The 18,260-nt window shown below is 37.5% G+C and overlaps 1 protein-coding gene across 2 annotated transcripts; it reads right to left on the bottom strand.

Annotated features, from left to right (window-relative positions):
* Nucleotides 1-5,087: 5,087 nt before the first annotated feature.
* Nucleotides 5,088-16,430, bottom strand: lrrn1 (leucine rich repeat neuronal 1). 2 transcript variants are annotated; one of them, XM_056253724.1, is made up of 2 exons: nucleotides 15,874-16,430; nucleotides 5,088-8,270 (listed from the first exon to the last, which is right to left on the bottom strand). In XM_056253724.1, exon 2 carries the CDS (start codon nucleotides 8,032-8,034, stop codon nucleotides 5,881-5,883), a length of 2,154 nt encoding a protein of 717 aa, XP_056109699.1. In that variant the 5' UTR covers nucleotides 8,035-8,270; nucleotides 15,874-16,430; the 3' UTR covers nucleotides 5,088-5,880. The 2 variants fall into 2 exon arrangements, with proteins under 2 accessions (XP_056109699.1, XP_056109700.1); XM_056253725.1 differs by lacking the exon at nucleotides 15,874-16,430 and adding an exon at nucleotides 14,326-14,601.
* Nucleotides 16,431-18,260: the final 1,830 nt, after the last annotated feature.

Genomic DNA, 18,260 nt, shown 5'->3' with positions numbered 1-18,260 from the left:
CGCACAAAGGCTTGGCTTCCCACACACTGTGAGGGAAGATTAAATTTTGATTAATTTCTCACAGCTAGAGGTGGAGGCTATGGGCTAGTTTGATGAGCAGTGTTGGTGATCCATGGCACAAGGGAGGTCATTAAAGATTCACTCGACTCTAGTCTGACCTGGGTCAACCCATGATTCTTGCGTTTTATTAAACAGTACCGTTAATAACTGACTTTAAAGGGTTAGTTCAACCAGTAATTCTGTCATTAATTCTGTCCCTCGTGTCGAGAAAGGTAGGAAAGACATCGTTAAAGTAATCCACATGACTCCAGTGGTTTAACTTAAATTTTTATGAAGCGACTTTGTGCAAAAAAACCACATAATTTACCACTTTATGTGCAAAATAATATTATCCAAAGTGTGTCCAATGTCAGCTCTTGCGTGAACACAAAATGCACGCGTCACGGTGCTCTCGTGAACACCTGTGGCGCATGTGCGCCGTGTTGATGCGCGAGACTTGATAACACGCATGCGTCATGATGCTCTCATGAACGCGCGTTGCAGATCAATATTTTCTTAAATAAAGTAGTAAATTGTGTTGCTTTTTTTGCGCAAACAAAGCACTCGCTTCACTTGATAAAATTGAGGTTAAACCACTGGAGTCACTTTACTTTAACAATGTCTTTCCTATTGTTCTGGACCTTTAAAGGGTAGTTGTGTTGGATCTCTATGGAGGGACAGAAACTTCTCGGATTTCATTAAAAATATCTTCATTTGTGTTTCGAAGATGTACAAAGGTCTTACGGATGTGGAACAACATGAGGGTGAGTAATTAATGACACAATTTTCATTTTTGGATGAATTTATGGATTTATTATTTTATATTTATTTATACATTTGGCAGATGCTTTTATCCAAAGCGACTTACATTGCATTTCAAAGTACACGTTTACATTCTTATCAGTTCTTGCTTCCCCTGGGAATCGAACCCATGAGTTTGGCGTTGCAAGCGCCAACGCTCTACAGAGCTACAGGTAACCCTTTAAGTTGTGCATGATGGAAACTGTAATGTGATTTCAACTGTATAGCCTACTTATTCTTTTTCTTCTTTTTTTTCCCTATCTCTATATTCTCAGGTGATAATTGGGTGTAGAAACTTTTAGGGGATAAAAGAAATGACAAATCGACATTGCGGGATATGGTGGTACGAGAACTGTCTGCAACACCTTCAGAAAGTCCAGCATTTTTGAGACACTTAATGTAGTCTAAAAACATGACAGGATGCATTTTTTTGAAGTTGCATTTAAATTCCACAAGGCTCAAAAACCTAATTGAATAGGCATGATGCTTCTGCATACACAGACAATATTCACACATAAAACACATCGCAGTGCCTGTCAGATTCTTCTTCGGGATGCATGCAGAAAGGATTACGGCAGATGCTATCATGGTTTATTTGCCATCAATATTCAGTCGCTTCACACTGAAGTCTTTTTTTTTTTTACACCTCTGAGAAGCTACAAGGTGTTTTTTGCAGCTCTTTCCCTGCAGGGAGTTGACCTTGTCAGTGATATTTCTGTCTGAGTGCCTAGAGGCATCTCACAGACGCCACTGCCAGTTTTGGCAGGTAGAGAAATGGCGGGTTGCCGCAGAAACAGGACCGCCGGGAGGGGACATATTCAGCAGATTCCTGCAGACTGGATTTCAAAACGTCTGCAGAATAAAGATTGACTGTAAAGAGCAACTGCAGCCATCACTGTAGGATATTGGTCTTTTAATGTTGTTCTGATAATCTGATTAAAATATGCTTCAAACTTTTCAATTAAATTTATTCAGTAATTAATCAGAATTTAAAATGTGACGAAAAATTCAACAATAAAATTATACCTCATGCTGTACCTCAGGTTACGAGCAGATGCCTGTGATAGCAGCAATTACGTTTATTATTTTTTATTTAATACGCTTTATTATTTTATTATGAATATTAACTATTTCAAAAATAAAAAAGTCTTCTAAAAAATAAATAAAAAATGTATACAGAGAAAATGAAAAGCAATCGTGCAATGAATTTATGTTTTAAAGTCACCATGAAATCCAAATTGACAGTTCTTATTTTTTTATGGAATATTGCAGTATTTATTATACCGTATGTATCTGTATTTTTGTTGTTTTTTTAATTCATGTGACCTAATATTTAATCAAGATAATGTCCCCTTCACTTGAGGATGTGTTTACTGGTGAGAGGGCGGGGAAACCTGTCACTCACATGAGATCACAGCAATAGCAAACTACAACCATCCAATCAATTCCTGATGAACAAAATTAAGTCCCGCCCTAAATTTTTTCTTGTCCGAGAAGCCCCTTTCACTCGAGTCCCTTTCACGCAGCGCATTGATCTAAAAAAAAATTGCCATCAAATTGCTAGAGTGCCTTCTGTTTAAACGCAAACACGTCACAGGGTGGGGATAGTAAAATTCCTGGGATCACATAATCAGTGTATTTTCCGGAATCTCTGTGTGAAAGGGGCTTCGGGTATGTGTCTTTTTTATGTTGACTTTAAAAAGAACTAGACCAAAACACCAAGACCAGTATGCAGTCAAGATCAAGACTTGAACAATGCTAGAACAAGCCATGACATTCAGTGACATTTAAAGTATATTTCCTACCCTTTCTAAAGTTGAACATCAATGGCAGGATGGACACTCTTAATATTTACAAAGTAATATTACATCCTTCCAGCTCATAACCGGCCCTATTCTAGTCGTTTAGAATCTCAAAGCAGTGGCTACAATCTGCGGTCAACAGGTCAAGTACACTTGCTTGTAGCTCCACCTCAAGCAAATAGATACCGTCATCTAGATGAGCCAATTTACTTAAGAGATCCCACCAGTCAGCTGGCTGGGCATAAGAAATGGAGCTGTCCTAATGGAAAAATCTTGTTGGAGGAACATGAAAGGTCATTTAATTCATTCCAGCTCTTATGCTCTTTAACCAACAGCTGTGACTGTGATGACCTATATCTACAGCTATTAGCATGATGCTGGTGCAGATTCAACGGCACACCTCATCCATTACATAAGGCCATGCTTGTGATATCATCATTATCATAATTAGATATTGTATATATTACTGTGAGTACAATCGAGATAAGTAAGCTAAAATTCAATTGAAAAATTCAAGCTAAAACACAAAAGGGGTAATCAGAAAAATGAATTCAGCTACAATCTTTTTGGGTAAAATAATGCTCCACTTGTGTTTCCAATGGAGTAACACATGCAATGGTTTCCAATGTTTCCAATACTCTCTGACGCTGTTTTATAAGAAACTGCTTTATTTATGAAACGAACTAATTTAATAATGGATGATCTTTACAACAGAACTAAATCAACTTTGAACTGACTTCAGCCGAAATTCATCATTATCACTGTAAAGCTGCTTTGAAACAATCTGTATTGTATAAAGCACTATATAAATAAAGGTGACTTGACTGACTGGCTGAATGACATGACTTTCCTCAAATTGGCCTTTTTAAAACCAAATCAATGCAGTTGTGTCAGATCAAAATGGGATTCCCTGGGGAGATTTCACAGCCGCAGCTGCATCAGAAAGATCTCCCCTTTTTGTCAACACCGAGGAGCAACAGCCTGGATGACCTGTTAGATCGTTTCTGTCCAGACCTGATGATAGTCCACATGTTTGTCACACTTACTTCAAGGCCCATGCTGCAACACTCCTGATTTTGGTACTAAAAGACACAAAACGTTATACCTAAAAATTGAGTCTAAAGAAAACGACCTGGCATTTTATTATCATTTTTGCAAGCCAAGTAGCGCAGATTTTATTTGAATTATTATTGGTATTTATTTCTATTTGTATAAAAACAGGAAAATTAACAATAAAATATAAAGTCATATATAAACTTTAGATTACTGTATTACACTTAGGCCAATATTGTTGGGTATTTCACCAAGATCTTTTTTTTTTTTTTTCAAGACTATTGCATCCTGTCAGTATGAGAACACTTGGCATGAAGTCAAGGGTAGCTGACAGAAAGCAATTAAATACCTGAACAGCCCAAGGAGGAACCTCCTCCAGTTTAATTCTTTGGCAAATCCTTAGCTCTGTGTGGGTGATTCTTAATTATTCCTCAGAGTCCTTTTCACCTGCATGGCTCAACGTATTGAGTCTAGCAATCTTTCAGTCTTGGCTCATGAAAGAGGTATAGGTTATGTCCCAGAAGAGGCAAAAGAGCTTCATTAGAAAGTAATGTTCTCTCTGTGATGAAATGAACTGGTAATTGCTGATAAAAGTTTCTTTGGTAAGAAAGAAATGATGAGAAACTGTAAGATAGGTATAGCCTTAACTTCATCTGACAGTTGAATGATTTGACTGATTGATTGAATGTTTCTCCTTAATTATTTTTAAATGTGATCAATCATCTGGGATAATTACCAGCTCATTGGTTTATTGGATAGTCACCAATAAATATGTGGACATTTAATATTGATGAGTTGAAATTATTTTATAATATTAGAAAATAGCTGAATGCCACGATTGACCAATCAGAATCAAGTAGCTTATTCTAGAGATTAGTTTAATAAAATATTCTATCAAACAATAGATATTTCGTATAGAGAGTAAATGCATAACCAAATGTGATACAATGTATGCAAGGATCTTTGACACCAAAGGTGGGAGTCTTGTTTCATTGATTAAAGATATTTTCAGAAATCGTCTTCTCAGACAGAGAATTCTGAGGGATTTCCCACTCCAATAATTATATTGATAAGTAAAAACTGATTGCATTAGTTCCTGGTCTCTAGGCCAGATTTGTGAATGGGTCATAATTTCCCATTGGAGAGCTACTGAATTGCAAAGAGGCATGAGAAATGTTTCAAAGGCTCAATATACCCCTTTAATGTAGTTTTGGGAAATTCTTTGAATTTATTAATCTCCTTAGGTAATTCACATACTGAAGCTTGTGAATGTTTGATATTAGCAAGAGATGTAGCATTTGGCTGATTAAAACCAAGCTGAAATAAGAAAATAAGATGTCTGAAATAATTACAAAAGATAGTACAGAAAATTAGAATAATGACACCTGAAAATCATTGTATAAAAAATATCAGAACAAAACTGTATTTTATTTTTGTTTGCGCTGTAATATGCAACATAGTTTGCATGTGTAAATTACAACTAAATTAAATGATTAACAGATTCTAGCCAATTTAAAAAAAAAGAAGAATCTGAGTAATTAAAAAAAAGCATTTTTCTACTACCTAATTATTTAACATTCACATTTCTATTGCTGGTTTACAATTCTTAAATCTGCAAAGTTAAGTTCTAAATCAAAAATTACTTTTGAGAAAATCCAAAATGTTCAAATTATAGTTGATACAACATTACAGAACAATTGCTAACATTTTTCAATAGACAGTGTATCAAGTCTAAACTCACCTTGTCAGCTTACACTGGAGTCAAAGACAAATTTGTTAATATATTTCAGTGCACAACAGTTAAACTGTCTTACGCAAGAGAGAAAGAAACAATGCATTCTCTATGAATACTGCCAAAGACATATCAATATTGGATCAGATACAGTACTACAGCATCAATCGACCCAAAGTCAATCCTTGACATTATCTATGCTGTGCTATGAAAATATAATGAACAAAAAGAAAAAGCACAGCTACTAACATGTCTCGGAAGCTAAACAAAGCTGCCATATTGAAAGTCAAAGAAGATGAAAAGGCAATACACCCTACTAAAAAGTCAGAGATATCAGTCTGAATAGTTGCTTGCAAGTAAGCAAAGCAGAAAAAAGAAATCCATGTCTTTTTTTGCACAAATAAGTAAAGATGTGTCTTTGTGCTCTAAAGAAGAAAAAAAGTCTGGTAAGCTTCACCACATGTAATAACTTCTTGTTGTGTCCACCTGTGTCGGCTTAGTGTCTGAAGAACCGTCCTTGTCCTTTTCACTGTCTGCCTCCCATAAGTTAATGAGGGGAGGATACAGTTCGTTTAGGGGGATGGAGGAGGTTTTCTGCATGTACTTCTTTAAGGAGTGATGGTAGTTCTTCCTCTTCCATCTCTTTGCAATGTACACCGTGATGGAGCCTAGGCTGATGATGGCCAGTATTGTGCCCATGACCCCTGCCAGAGCCGTATTGGTGCCTTGCTCTGAGATTTCCACAGCAAATGTGGCGTGCTTGGTTGTGACGTTGACGCATGACTTTTGGGTCTGCTGGTGGATATTGGAGACCGAGAGACAGACCTCATACTCAGTAGCAGGCTGAAGGTGTGTGAGGTTGTACTCATGAACATCTACAGGAACTTTAGCTGTATAGGTGATGTGAGGGTTGTCGATTTTCATGGTGGCAGACGACCACTTTAGATTGGACGTCATGACATTGGAGTTCACTTTCCAGGACACTAAAATTGAGTGGGACTCGGTTTGTTTCACGTAGATCTTCATAAGCTGGGTGCTATCCAGGAGAGTTCCATTGACTCGAATGGCAGTCACCCGAGTGTCTGCTCCTTCTGTATTTTGGGCCACACAGGTGTAGTGGCCAGAGTCGTCCACCTGAATATGTGATATGCGCAGAGTTCCTGTGCTGCTGAGTTGGTATTTATTGGACACTGTATCTATCATGACTTTGTTACCAGACGGGGTCACCCAGTATATTTCCGGTTCAGGTTCAGCCATGGCACGACAATCAAGGTCTACCGTCATCCCGATGTCTAGGTTGAGGTGATTGGGGAACGTGTCATGAGAAATCATGGGCAGACACTGGCCTGAAGTTTCAAGAGAAAGTATGTCTCTCACACGCTGACCTCTAACCTCAAGTGGCATTGTGCAAAACATGGAAAGAGGCTCCATAAATCGAATGGTTGTCTTGTTTGAGCTCATCCACTGAATTACACAGTCGCAGCGTAGCGGGTTGCTGTGGATACTGATCTCCCTCAGGTTGGGCAGGGACTCTGCCGTAGCCTGGTAGAGGGAGTTTAGAGCATTGTTATTGAGCATTAGACTCTCTAGTGAAGGCAAGTCACGGAACGCTAAGCGGCTCACATAGGAAAACTTGGGGTTGTTGGTGGCTTCGAGTTTGGTCAACTCTGGGAGGTTATCCAGGGCAAAGCGATCAATAGACACAAGTTCTCCCATGTTGTTAATGCCAAGTTCTTTCAGCCTTAGCATGTTTTTAAAGTCCCCCTCTTGAATTTTATGTACTGGGTTCTTGTTCAAATCCAGGAACTTCAGGTTTGGAAGCTTCTGGAGAGCAGTCTGTGGCACCCGAACTAGTTTATTGTCATAGAAGGAGAGACTCTCCAGGTTGTCTAGTCCAACAAACGCATTGCCTGGTATATCAGTGAGCTCCATTCCTGCCAGGACCAGGCTTCTCAAGTTGGTAAGAGGTCTGAAGTTCAAATTCAGGATGCCGACAACAGGATTTTCCCCAATCATCAGGATCTCCAGGTTGGGGGTTGATTCAAACCAACGACTGTCAATGGCCTTGAGTCTGTTGGAGTTCAGATGGAGTCTCAGAAGGTTACGCAATCCGGCAAAGGCATTGGGTGCAATGGAGCTGATCTGATTGTGATTAATGTACAGCTCCTGTAGATTGGTGAGGTCTTGCAAACTGAAGTCAGGCATCTCGACTATTTGGTTTTCCTCCAGGTGAAGCGTCGTGAGTTGTGACATGTTGGTCAGGCCGATATCACGGATGTTGCTGAAGTTGTTCTGGGACAGGTCGAGTTCTGTGAGATTCAGTAACTGCTCCAGTTCCTCACTAGTTCTGGCAATGTAGTTACTTTGCAGAAGCAACACCTGTGTGTCAGCGGACAGGTTCCCAGGGATGCGTGTAAGGTGAAGGTCATTGCAATCAACGGTAGTTGCTTCTCTGTAGGTGGACTGGGGTGTGAACCAAGGCCGGATCTCACACACACAAAGCTGCGGACATTCTGTACTCTGAACTGAAGAGAGGCCAAGTAAAGCCAAAAACAGGAAGAAACAAATCTGGCCCTGCACAACAAAAAAGAATGTCCCTCTGGCCATTCTGACTGTACGTGTTTATACCTTTCAGATCTGAGCTGGAATTCCTATAGCGCCAAAGAGATGGTGAGGTGAGATTCTTATTCAATAGAAGTGTTGCAAAACAGTCCTTTTATCCCTCTGCAAGTTTGAACAGCAAAGTCAAAGAGCTTCCGGAAGATTTAAAAGGGTGTAGTTCCCGTGGGCTCATATAGGTTTGAAACTTCCTCACAGTGTGAACCTTAGACTGGAGAGCTGGCCTATAGGAAAAATAACAAACAGAAAAGATTGTGTTACAATAATCAATGGAACAGTTCCATGCATGAAAAGTTATGTTATCTTATATAAGCATATTCAAAAAAACGTAAAGTATGAGATGAAAGCAGAAAGTATGGATTCAAACAATGGAAAAAATTTCAAATTCACATAACTAAAGCACAAATGCACATGACAAGCAAACACTAACATTTTTTTATTTTTGTCTAATTGTCTAGGTAATATATATATATATATATATATACATTCTTGAAACAACACTTGTTTAAAGAATAAACAAGGAAAAATCTTATTTTCCAGACACTTTTTTTTTTTTTAAACAGGCAAGACAAAAATACACTTTTGCACTTTTTCTCAAGTAAACTAATCTTGTTTTAAAGTCCCTGTAAAGTCAAAATTAAGTATGTGTTCTGAGGTTGTCACACCACAGAAAAATGTGTTATTAGCCACCCAGCCAAATTTGAATGATAAAAAATGCCGGCAAGTACATAAAATAAGCTATCAAAATCTTGAAAAAATGAGCAGTATTCTCTGCTCTCAAACGCCAGTGCGTCATCGAGCCCCGTTTTAGCCCCGCCCAAAAAATACGGAAAATAGCAATGGTGAAAAACTGTTTAACGGTCACAACTCCACAATTCAGTACTTCACAGTTCACAGTCTTTGTAATATGTTTTAGCAATACATTTCTAACATTTATAATGGGTTTAGACATTTAGAATTGCCTTTACAGGGACTTTAAAGATTTTTTAGATATTTTTACTGGTAAACAAGTAAAAAAATGACAGACATTTAACAATTAACATAATATGAAACAGAAATATATAATATGAATATATCTAAGCTTTTTAGTTAATACATTTTATAAAACAGTGTTAGAACAGATATAAAGTATGTAGATTATACAAAAATTGCTAAATAAACTAAGCATTATGAATAATGAAAATAAAACTTCTCAGAAGCAAGTGAACTTGGAACGAAATTTGCCGAACTTTGTGACAGAATACAGTTACAAATACCTGATTTAATTTTTCCTTTTCCTCTAAATACAACATATAGAATAAACCAGTATATGAATATAAAGGTAATATGTGAAAACCAGAGGCAGGGGCTTTTGTTTACTGCAATCTGACATGATTGAAGGGGTGAATCAAAGAGGAAAGAAAGGGTGACCGAAAAGGAAGGAAATATTATTTCTCAGGTGATCAAACAATTGCTATTGTACACAAAGACCGAACATTAGTGAGGTGTAGACATAATTATACATTTATCCAGTCTATCCTGTCAGGATATTACCATAATACTGATTCAAAATGTCTTTCCATCTAAGTTAAATAACTACAGTACTACCTCTTTGCAGCATTCATGTAAATAAAACAAAATAAAAATAAGATATTATGCAAATGTGAACCATATCAAATGAACATGATCAAATCAAGTAAACTTTACTTGATTCTGCAGGAAATGTTTTGTCCTAGATTACTGAAGATTACTAGAAGGGGTTTTGTTGAAGTTTGGAATGAAATAACCAAGCATAAGCATCCAATGCAAGCAATAGGCACAAAAAGGTGGCATGTTATTGTGCCTTTGACAGAGCAGTGAACGGGGCATCTGTTATCCCATATGGTGATAATGCTGATTCAATCACACAAACCGCAAGCCAGAGGGTTTTAGTCCATGCCAAATACCACCTTCATTAAGAACATATACTCCTCCACAAACATAGCTCAGCATTGTTCATGTTTTAACTGCAACTATCAAAACAGTTGAACTGAAAGCATGCAATTTAAAGACCTAAGATATAAAAGAATTCACCCACAACATATGTAGAGTACAAGAGGCAACAATATGCCAACTTTACTTCAGGGCTATGGAGTCTCTCATGAAGTTGAATCCACCAACAAATACAAGCTTGGACAGGTTGAACAATTTTAAGTCTCATACTCCCCAAGACAATGAATGGAGGAAACATGGTACAGCTGGTGTAAATGAGTCCTTTAATGTGAGAGTGGAAATCAATAAGAGGCCTGATCTCCCCCCTGTGGCCAAAAGAGCATCAGGGCAATTTAGAATGAAAGCTGACTGTAACTGCCAGTATCAGCAATTCTCATAAAAGAGTGCAGTACACAGATGGACCCGGCCTGTGTTATCGGAGATATCAGCACCGTCCTTAAAGTGTTTCGTAATGCAATACAAAATGACGACTCACACTGAAAGCGGAACTAAACTAGTAAAGACGGGAGCGAAACCAACAATATTTTAAGGGCAATTCATATTTTAACACTGCAAAGGTCAATCAGAGGGAGAATTTCACTCAGTTGATCACATGGGTTTGGACAAGAAAAATCATACAATCAAAATATACATTATCTACAGTAATTATCTAGCTTGTAATACAATATATCACACAATGACATTTGAAATATCTTAATAAGGTAATTAAGATGGAAGATTAATCTTTTCTGTAAAATTTAAAGAGGGGCAGATGAATGAAAGGAATGAAAAAAAGAAGGACTAAAGTATTCCATCATTTTCCAGGAATAGCAAATAACACATTTTTACCAGAATATGATCGATGCTTTTAATGACACTCATTTTCCAAGATGTCTTAAGCAGTCTCTTAAAGGGATAGTTCACACAAAAATGAAAATTCTTTCATCATTGTAACCTATCCAACCTATATGATTTTTTCTTTAATCCAAAAGAATATCTTTTGAATAATATTTTTGTCCAAACAATGACAGTCAATGGGGTCCAAAACAACAATGGACCTTTGGATGATGGATGACACAAGGGATGACTTTCATTGTATGAAAGAAAAAAATCTTTGTAAAAGTTTTTTAGAGTATCTTCTCACAGAAGAAAGAAAGTCATACAGGTTTGGAATGACATGAGGGTGAGTAATGATGACAATTTTCAGTCTGTTTACTTAATCTGTAACAGTATTTTCCATTGCTTAAAATCGGTAAACAATGGGCCAAATGTGCCCATATATTTTGCCATTTTCACATGAATTACGTTTCATTTTTACCAATATTGAGGTCAATCTCAGATTCAGCTCTTAATAGCAGTATTTACCAAAGTGGAGGCCAAAACCTTTTCAGTAAGTAGGATAAAGTAATCCAGCGATCACAATTTCATTTAAGACAGAATACTGGGGCTTAAAATTAAGCCACAATGTCAGCTCTATGTTTTTTAGATAATGGCCTAGTTGTCTGTCTGTAGTTCAGAGACACCACTTCAGTTTCATTAAGTCTTCTGTGAGCCTTCTATTGATCTTTTGGCCGCCAAACTTGTTATTAAAGTAAAACTAATGTTGATGCATAGTGTTTTAAAATTACCCAAAGGCTTTAAATGTTTAAAGTATGGTCTTATAAATTAGGACATTAGTTATTATGATGGTTAAAAATGAAAACCTCATAAGGAAGTTAATACAAACAACAGACAATAACTCTTTTCACATTTCAGTAGAGGTATTTGGGGATAAGTGTGTACAAGCTGCAATTATGAATCGAAGAAACGGGATGTAACAAAATGTTTCTCAAAGCACCATTTGCCTAAGAACCGCAAATAGAACATCCTGATGATCTTCATAAATATTTACTCTTTATAAGTAAACAGGATCTGCGTCCAAATCTGCAGGCAAATTAATGGCTATTTACGCCATTCCAACCTCATTATGTGAACTTCTGCAGCCAGCTTGCTTCCTGTTGTCCAGCCTGTCATCCAGAACTTCCCCTTGTTTTAGATAACAAATGACAGCTGTGAAATTCAATGGGAGCCTCTTTGAAACACCTGCCATTTCAGATCACCGACAGATGCAGATCTGTTCTCTGCAGAGAGCGAAGACTTCTGTTTTGAAGGCACGTCTGATCTATGGGTCACAGTACTGCTAGTGTCTGACAGGCTATTTTTTTCAAGTTTGAAGAAAATGTATACTTTAAGCTAGCAGTTTTATTTGAACTGTACACTAAAAGCTAAACTGAGATTTGAGTGAAATCGGTAGCCTCAAATTCTAATAGCTCAGATGATTACAACCATACAAGTCTGTCAATGAAACTTACAAAATGGCTGTAAAAACAAACCCTAAAGATATTTAGGTAATGAAGATACATTCTCCTATCTTCTAACTAAGCAACCTCACTATGCTTTCAAAATCTCAACTTGAGTATGGTAAAGTGCAGTTTTTAAATCTCAGCAGAAAATCAATATTCTAACTACTACAAACAACACTAATGGGTTTATGCTTGTATAAAAAATAAGGGTATTTGGATTGGTACACAAGCCTAAGCTACTAATGGCCAAACATTAGAACACATCACATGATTTGATTCAGTGATTCATCAAGGCACTTACTGAATAGCAACAGAAAAATGCTCTTGTTGCTACAGATATAAACAGGGCTGATTTTGTTGATGTTTCTCACAGCATGATTTAAAATAAACTGTATTTGCTTTTCTAACTCTCTATATGCACACAGTTTGCGGCGGAGGCAGAGGAAACACTGGAAATACATTCCCAGCATACAATACAAAAGTCCAAATAAACAAGTGGAGAAACTCAAAAGGCCCGCTAAAATGGCTTTTGACATCATCACCACCAAAAAAAAAAAAAAACACATCTTGTTTCTAACTCCAGTCCACAGCCTTTTCTCTGCTAATCTCCCCAAAGGATTCACTTCCTGAAAACCTTCACAGAAAGTGAGTGAGAAATTAATGGTAATTAATTTTATTCTTGGATCAAAAAGGGTTTGCAAAGGGCCAAGAGAGCAGATCTTTTCACATCCAACATCCAAGACCCTTTACGCTTGCCAACTCTTAATCTGAGGGTATTAATTGCATGGTGAATCATAGCTTTGCCCAGGGTTGAACTGTGGGGTAATGGCATGGGCGGTACAGTGCTGTAGAGATGGGGACTACTGTGAATGGCATAAAAACATTGATTGCCGATCAAATTGAGTCTCTGTGTCACTACACAAGGATAAGTGCTGAGGAGTAAATGCACAGGAGTCCCCAAAGGTCCCATTTCAGTTTCCAACTATTAGCACTTATAAATGTTGCTAAGTGAATCCCAGAATTTGGATTATCTAAAACCCAAAACCTCAAATAGCCTAGAGAATAATGGCATGTGAACAATTTTAATCTTCCTAGATTTTAGTTTCTTCTAGTTTATAAATTTTCAATTCATATCTGTACATTACTAATGCTGTTTAAAATAAATATCTAAATACTATAACTATATACTATAACTAAAATGTATTTCTATTTTATTTAAAAATGCATTACATTCATAATGTATGATTTTACAAAACAAAATAATTACAATTCATACAGTCCTGTCTCATTTATAAGAGCAGAATGTATTTTCCTCCTTTACCTGCTGTCCAAACAGATCCTTTGCGATTTCTTAACCAGATTATGGTCACAGAATTAGTCAAACAGCTGCTTGGTCTATTCCACTCTTTTTCTCTGTGACCAACACAAGAGCCAGACTTGTTCTTTTCACCACTACATGGAACTGACCACTGTTGCTTCTAATCAACAGACTGAAACATTCACATAGGAAAAAACAATAACAGGCCTTTTACAGCTCCAGACCGCCTTACATCTGTCTATAATATCTTATGTCACGATAAACCACAGTCTACAAGGTAGTGGAAGTGACATAATAATATTTCAATGACTATTTGAATGACAAAGAAAAAACCCTTTTATATAGATATTTATAAAAGGGCTTTCTACACACATCTTTAAACAATACAGTAGTGTTTTCTATAAATATAACAGGTAAACAAGACTACAAGAGCTAAATCTTTTCGAAAAATAATATTGATAGAACAGTTTTTATTTCACGACTGCATGTCACCTATTTTATTCAAATAATATATATTTTTCCTATTTTATTGTATTTACATTATAAAATGTTCATTATATAATATGAATTAATATTTCGATTAAAAAGGTATATAAGAGGCATAAAATACTAAAAAATATTTTTTTAAATTCCACAAATTAAAAAAAAATATAATATTTTTCCACATACCTTTCAAAGATGTAACCACCTGCAGCCTACGCTATTGTCCTCATCTCATAATATGCCCGAAATTTTCCCTTGCGTTGATGTTGCTTATGAGGACGCTTCTCTTCAAATGTCAGAAAACAACTTCTGCAACAGACGCAACAGCTGCAACAAGGGGTGGCGTCCCCAGGGACAATACAAACCCCCTCCTCAAACCTCATTATACATCCTTCCCTGACAAAAAGACGTCTTCCCGTGTTTATTGTCTTTCCTATGGAAGTCGGGCGTCTTATTTCGAATGAGTAAGCAACGAAACATCTGCTAGAGTGCCTGGACATTGAGATGCAAATCACATTTCTGCATCGCCAACCAGACCCCATGCGCGCGCCTGCGGTAAGCCAGCAATAACGTGACCAGATCAAAGTTTGCGATCGATTTACGCCACAATTACAGTGTAAAATCACACTAAGAGACTAAATATAACAAACGAGTCACTGGGAAAAATTTAAACTATACAAACGGGATAATTAGGAAGAATTAGAAGTAAAACTGTGGTAGGCTAGCCTACAAGACGCAACCAAATGCTTCATCCGTTCAGTTAATGCAGTTTTGCATTCATGTTTTACACAAAGCTTTTAAAAAGTCGACCGTATCCCATTCCCTTCACGTTCTGCTTACTCCATAGCATACATACGTTGTGACATTATCTTTTACCACACTATCATTCTGACAAACCCTGCATGGATTGTGTGAACTCATAAACAAACCATAAATTATGAAAAATCCCACACGTTTTGCCCTTGAACATCTCAAGCAACAGTCAATGCGTCCTTGCTATTAAATGCAGTAAATCACGCCGCATGGCAAGCCATTTGAACAGTTATTTCTTAAAACTAACTGTTATCAATTGTTATATTACTAGTACTTATTTTTATATTATTAGTAGTTATATTGTAATTACCAGTAAGTTATCCAATATATCTACTCAATGCACATTTAATCCCCTACAAACTATTTATTAGGCTACTAGTCAGCTATCCTTATAGTATCACGTAACTATTCTATTGCTGGTAAAAATGTGCAAAATTTTGTAACTGAATTCTGTTAAATATTTAAAAATTGAGAAAGTTCCTATCTAATGATTAACTAATAGCCTATATCTAATAGTTGCAAATTAAACTGAATTGGATTGCTTACTAATAGTTTTTTTTTTTAACTAAGTACTCTTTATTAGGCTACTATAAATAAGTATTATTCATAAATAAGTAGGCCTACTGTTAATATGAAAAGAGACAGTAGTTAAATGAATAAGTGCAAAAATGGCGTGCCATACATCCAATCCATAAAAGAAGCCTCAAAAGCAAAGCAACACAGATACCATCTATTTTCATCTAACCGAGGGAACACATTTTGGGCTGAGTTGCACAGCTCATTATTACAGAATAAGTGTAAGTGGCTATTGTTTTTTTATTATTGCACCGCGCAGGATGGACCCTGTGTAGTTGCCCATGGTTCAGGTTTATAGCTGAGGGAATAGCTATTTTAATGTTTCAAAAATATATCTGAACATACCTTTTTAGCTTGCTACACGTTCCGAATGGCATTGAAGTCCTCCCTCCGCTCTGACTGGTTCATGCACTTACAGTATCTAGATACAGTAGCCTATCTATGTCCTTGCGAACAGAAGAATGAGCACTTAAAGAAAATCCATAGATAATAAACACCATCACGTCGCTCATAAGTTCTGTATGATGAACTGCTTAACGATCACAGCGGCATAATTTCGTTACATCCACTCCGCGAATATGCATGTGCAACCTTCGCCAAGCGCATGGTCAGGTTTTGCATGGATCCTTGCAACAGAAATCCGCTGACTGGCTCCCATCCGCCGCGTCTCCGTGTTACTGTGGAACCCGGGCTTCGTCGCCAAGGAAAATATGATGACAGCACCTGGCGCTGTCCAGGCGAGTCAGCTGATTCCCGAGCAGGCGATTGGTTGCTAGCCGGTGGCTGTCACTCGATTCCCAAGCAGAGCACCATCTGTTCAGGGATTGTTGTGATGCGAACAAAGGCGGGCATGGGGGAGCGCGGTGGGGATAACGCGGGGTGTGGAAGCTGAAATGCTAAGGAGTTCATATTCTCTTATGAGAACGTCTTCCACTGACTCCCTCCTCCTCTTTGACGTAGTGATGGAGGACTCTGCATGGTGTCCCACTCACCAAAGATTTACAATGAGACAATGTCCCTTTGTTCGGTGCCTCACTTTGAGGAAAGTTTTTTTTTCTTCCTATTCCATCTATCTTTGTGCATTGTTTAGGCTAGATGACATTTTCAGACAAAATTTCCTGTTTTAAAACAAAGCTTACATTTGTTAATAGCTTAAAATAAAAACAAATTAATTGTGTGTGTGTGTGTGGTTATGATGGGAAAAGAGAATAAGGGGTTATACAACTTCACGCTCTACATAACATACTAAATAAATAAATCTCATGAGACGCGGTGGAAGAAAACATTTCCGAGCTCATTTATTCGCCTGTTAATTAGTCTGCTCACAATAAGCACACTTGACGAGAAAAAAAAACATCATGCATGCAGTAAGCGTGAATGTCTGAAATTTGGGGTGCTTCATTTCTAACTCTCTTTTGAAAGGATTAATTTGTAGAAATATATTGAATTTATTGTTTTGTTAATATGTTTTTGGAGCGATGAGCGAATTCAGGACTAAAAGGTTAACACCAAAAACAATAACTATAACGATAACTATATTAGCATTTAAAAAGTTGCAATAGCCACCGCCAGCATTTTTGATAATTTGCACAAAAGTTTCATGGCCCCCAGAATATTTTTGTTGTAGCTATTAAGAACAGACCCTTGTCCTGGGTCGACATTTCATTCATTCCAACCCGTTCTCATCCCAAGGCGTCATCTAACTGAAGCTTTTGACCATGTTTGACCATGCGTCAACATGCCGACGCACATGGCACCCCTTCAGCGTCAATATGAGACGCGCCTCCTAGTGGTCTAACCCTAACCCTACCCCAGACCTAAACCTACCCATAACGGAAGCGTCATCTAACTGACGCTAAAGGGTGCCATGTGCGTCGGATTTAGACGCATGGTCAAAAGCGTCAGTTAGATGACGCCCGAGGATAAGCGTCTCATATTGACGCTTAAAGGGTACCATGTGCGTCGGTATGTTGACGCATGGTCAAAAGTGTCAGTTAGATGACGCCTTGGGATGAGAATGTGTTGTTCATTCACATTAGGCAGTTTTGATTTATATGCTGTTTAATGGTGATGATCGCGTTATTTTACATAGGCCTAGATGCATACACTTACTGTATGATATCGCTTGTTTCTGCTTCTTCGCCTGTGTTTTGATCAGGAGATTTAGTAATCTTTCAGAAGATGCTTAATAGCGTCCCCTACTGTATAAAATGAAAGCCAAAAATTTCCGTCAATGGCGTGGAAATGTTGTCTTACAAATGACGGAAATTTCCATCAATGGCGGGGACCGAGTTAAATGTTCGAGCGCTTTAAAGTCGGGTGGATTCTGATTTTTTTTTATCGATCATCAGCTGGAAAACAATCGTTCTGAAAGTAATTTCAAAGATGTCATTCCATTGTGTCATAGATTTGATGTGACTTCCCTATTCTCCAACTTCACTTCAGTTATCTTTATAGTCCTTGTTGTGAACAGGCCTTAACACATGCAACAACAAAAAGAAGAAAGAAAAATAATTCAAAAGCATGCGTAACTGAACATAATCTGATCTCCACTGAATTGAGATACCACAATTACCCAGAGAGTCAATGAGTTTAAACCACTGGATAAATGCGTGGGCGCTCTTTCTGAGTCACCTTCAGACATATAAGTAGAGAACTGGAGGCAAGCGGAGAATACAGCTCCTGCATTGCCTCCCCCATGCTTTATCCCCACTGAAGGATACAGACAGATG

The sequence above is a fragment of the Rhinichthys klamathensis genome, unplaced genomic scaffold (assembly GCF_029890125.1).
Source record: "Rhinichthys klamathensis goyatoka isolate OS25496 unplaced genomic scaffold, OSU_Roscu_1.1 h1tg000109l_1, whole genome shotgun sequence".
NCBI lineage: Eukaryota > Metazoa > Chordata > Actinopteri > Cypriniformes > Leuciscidae > Rhinichthys > Rhinichthys klamathensis.
This window is presented reverse-complemented; position numbering and strand designations above follow the sequence as displayed.

Excerpts from the sequence above, each read along its gene's own strand:
- lrrn1 (XM_056253724.1), bottom strand. The coding sequence starts at position 8,034 with ATGGCCAGAGGGACATTCTTTTTTGTTGTGCAGGGCCAGATTTGTTTC.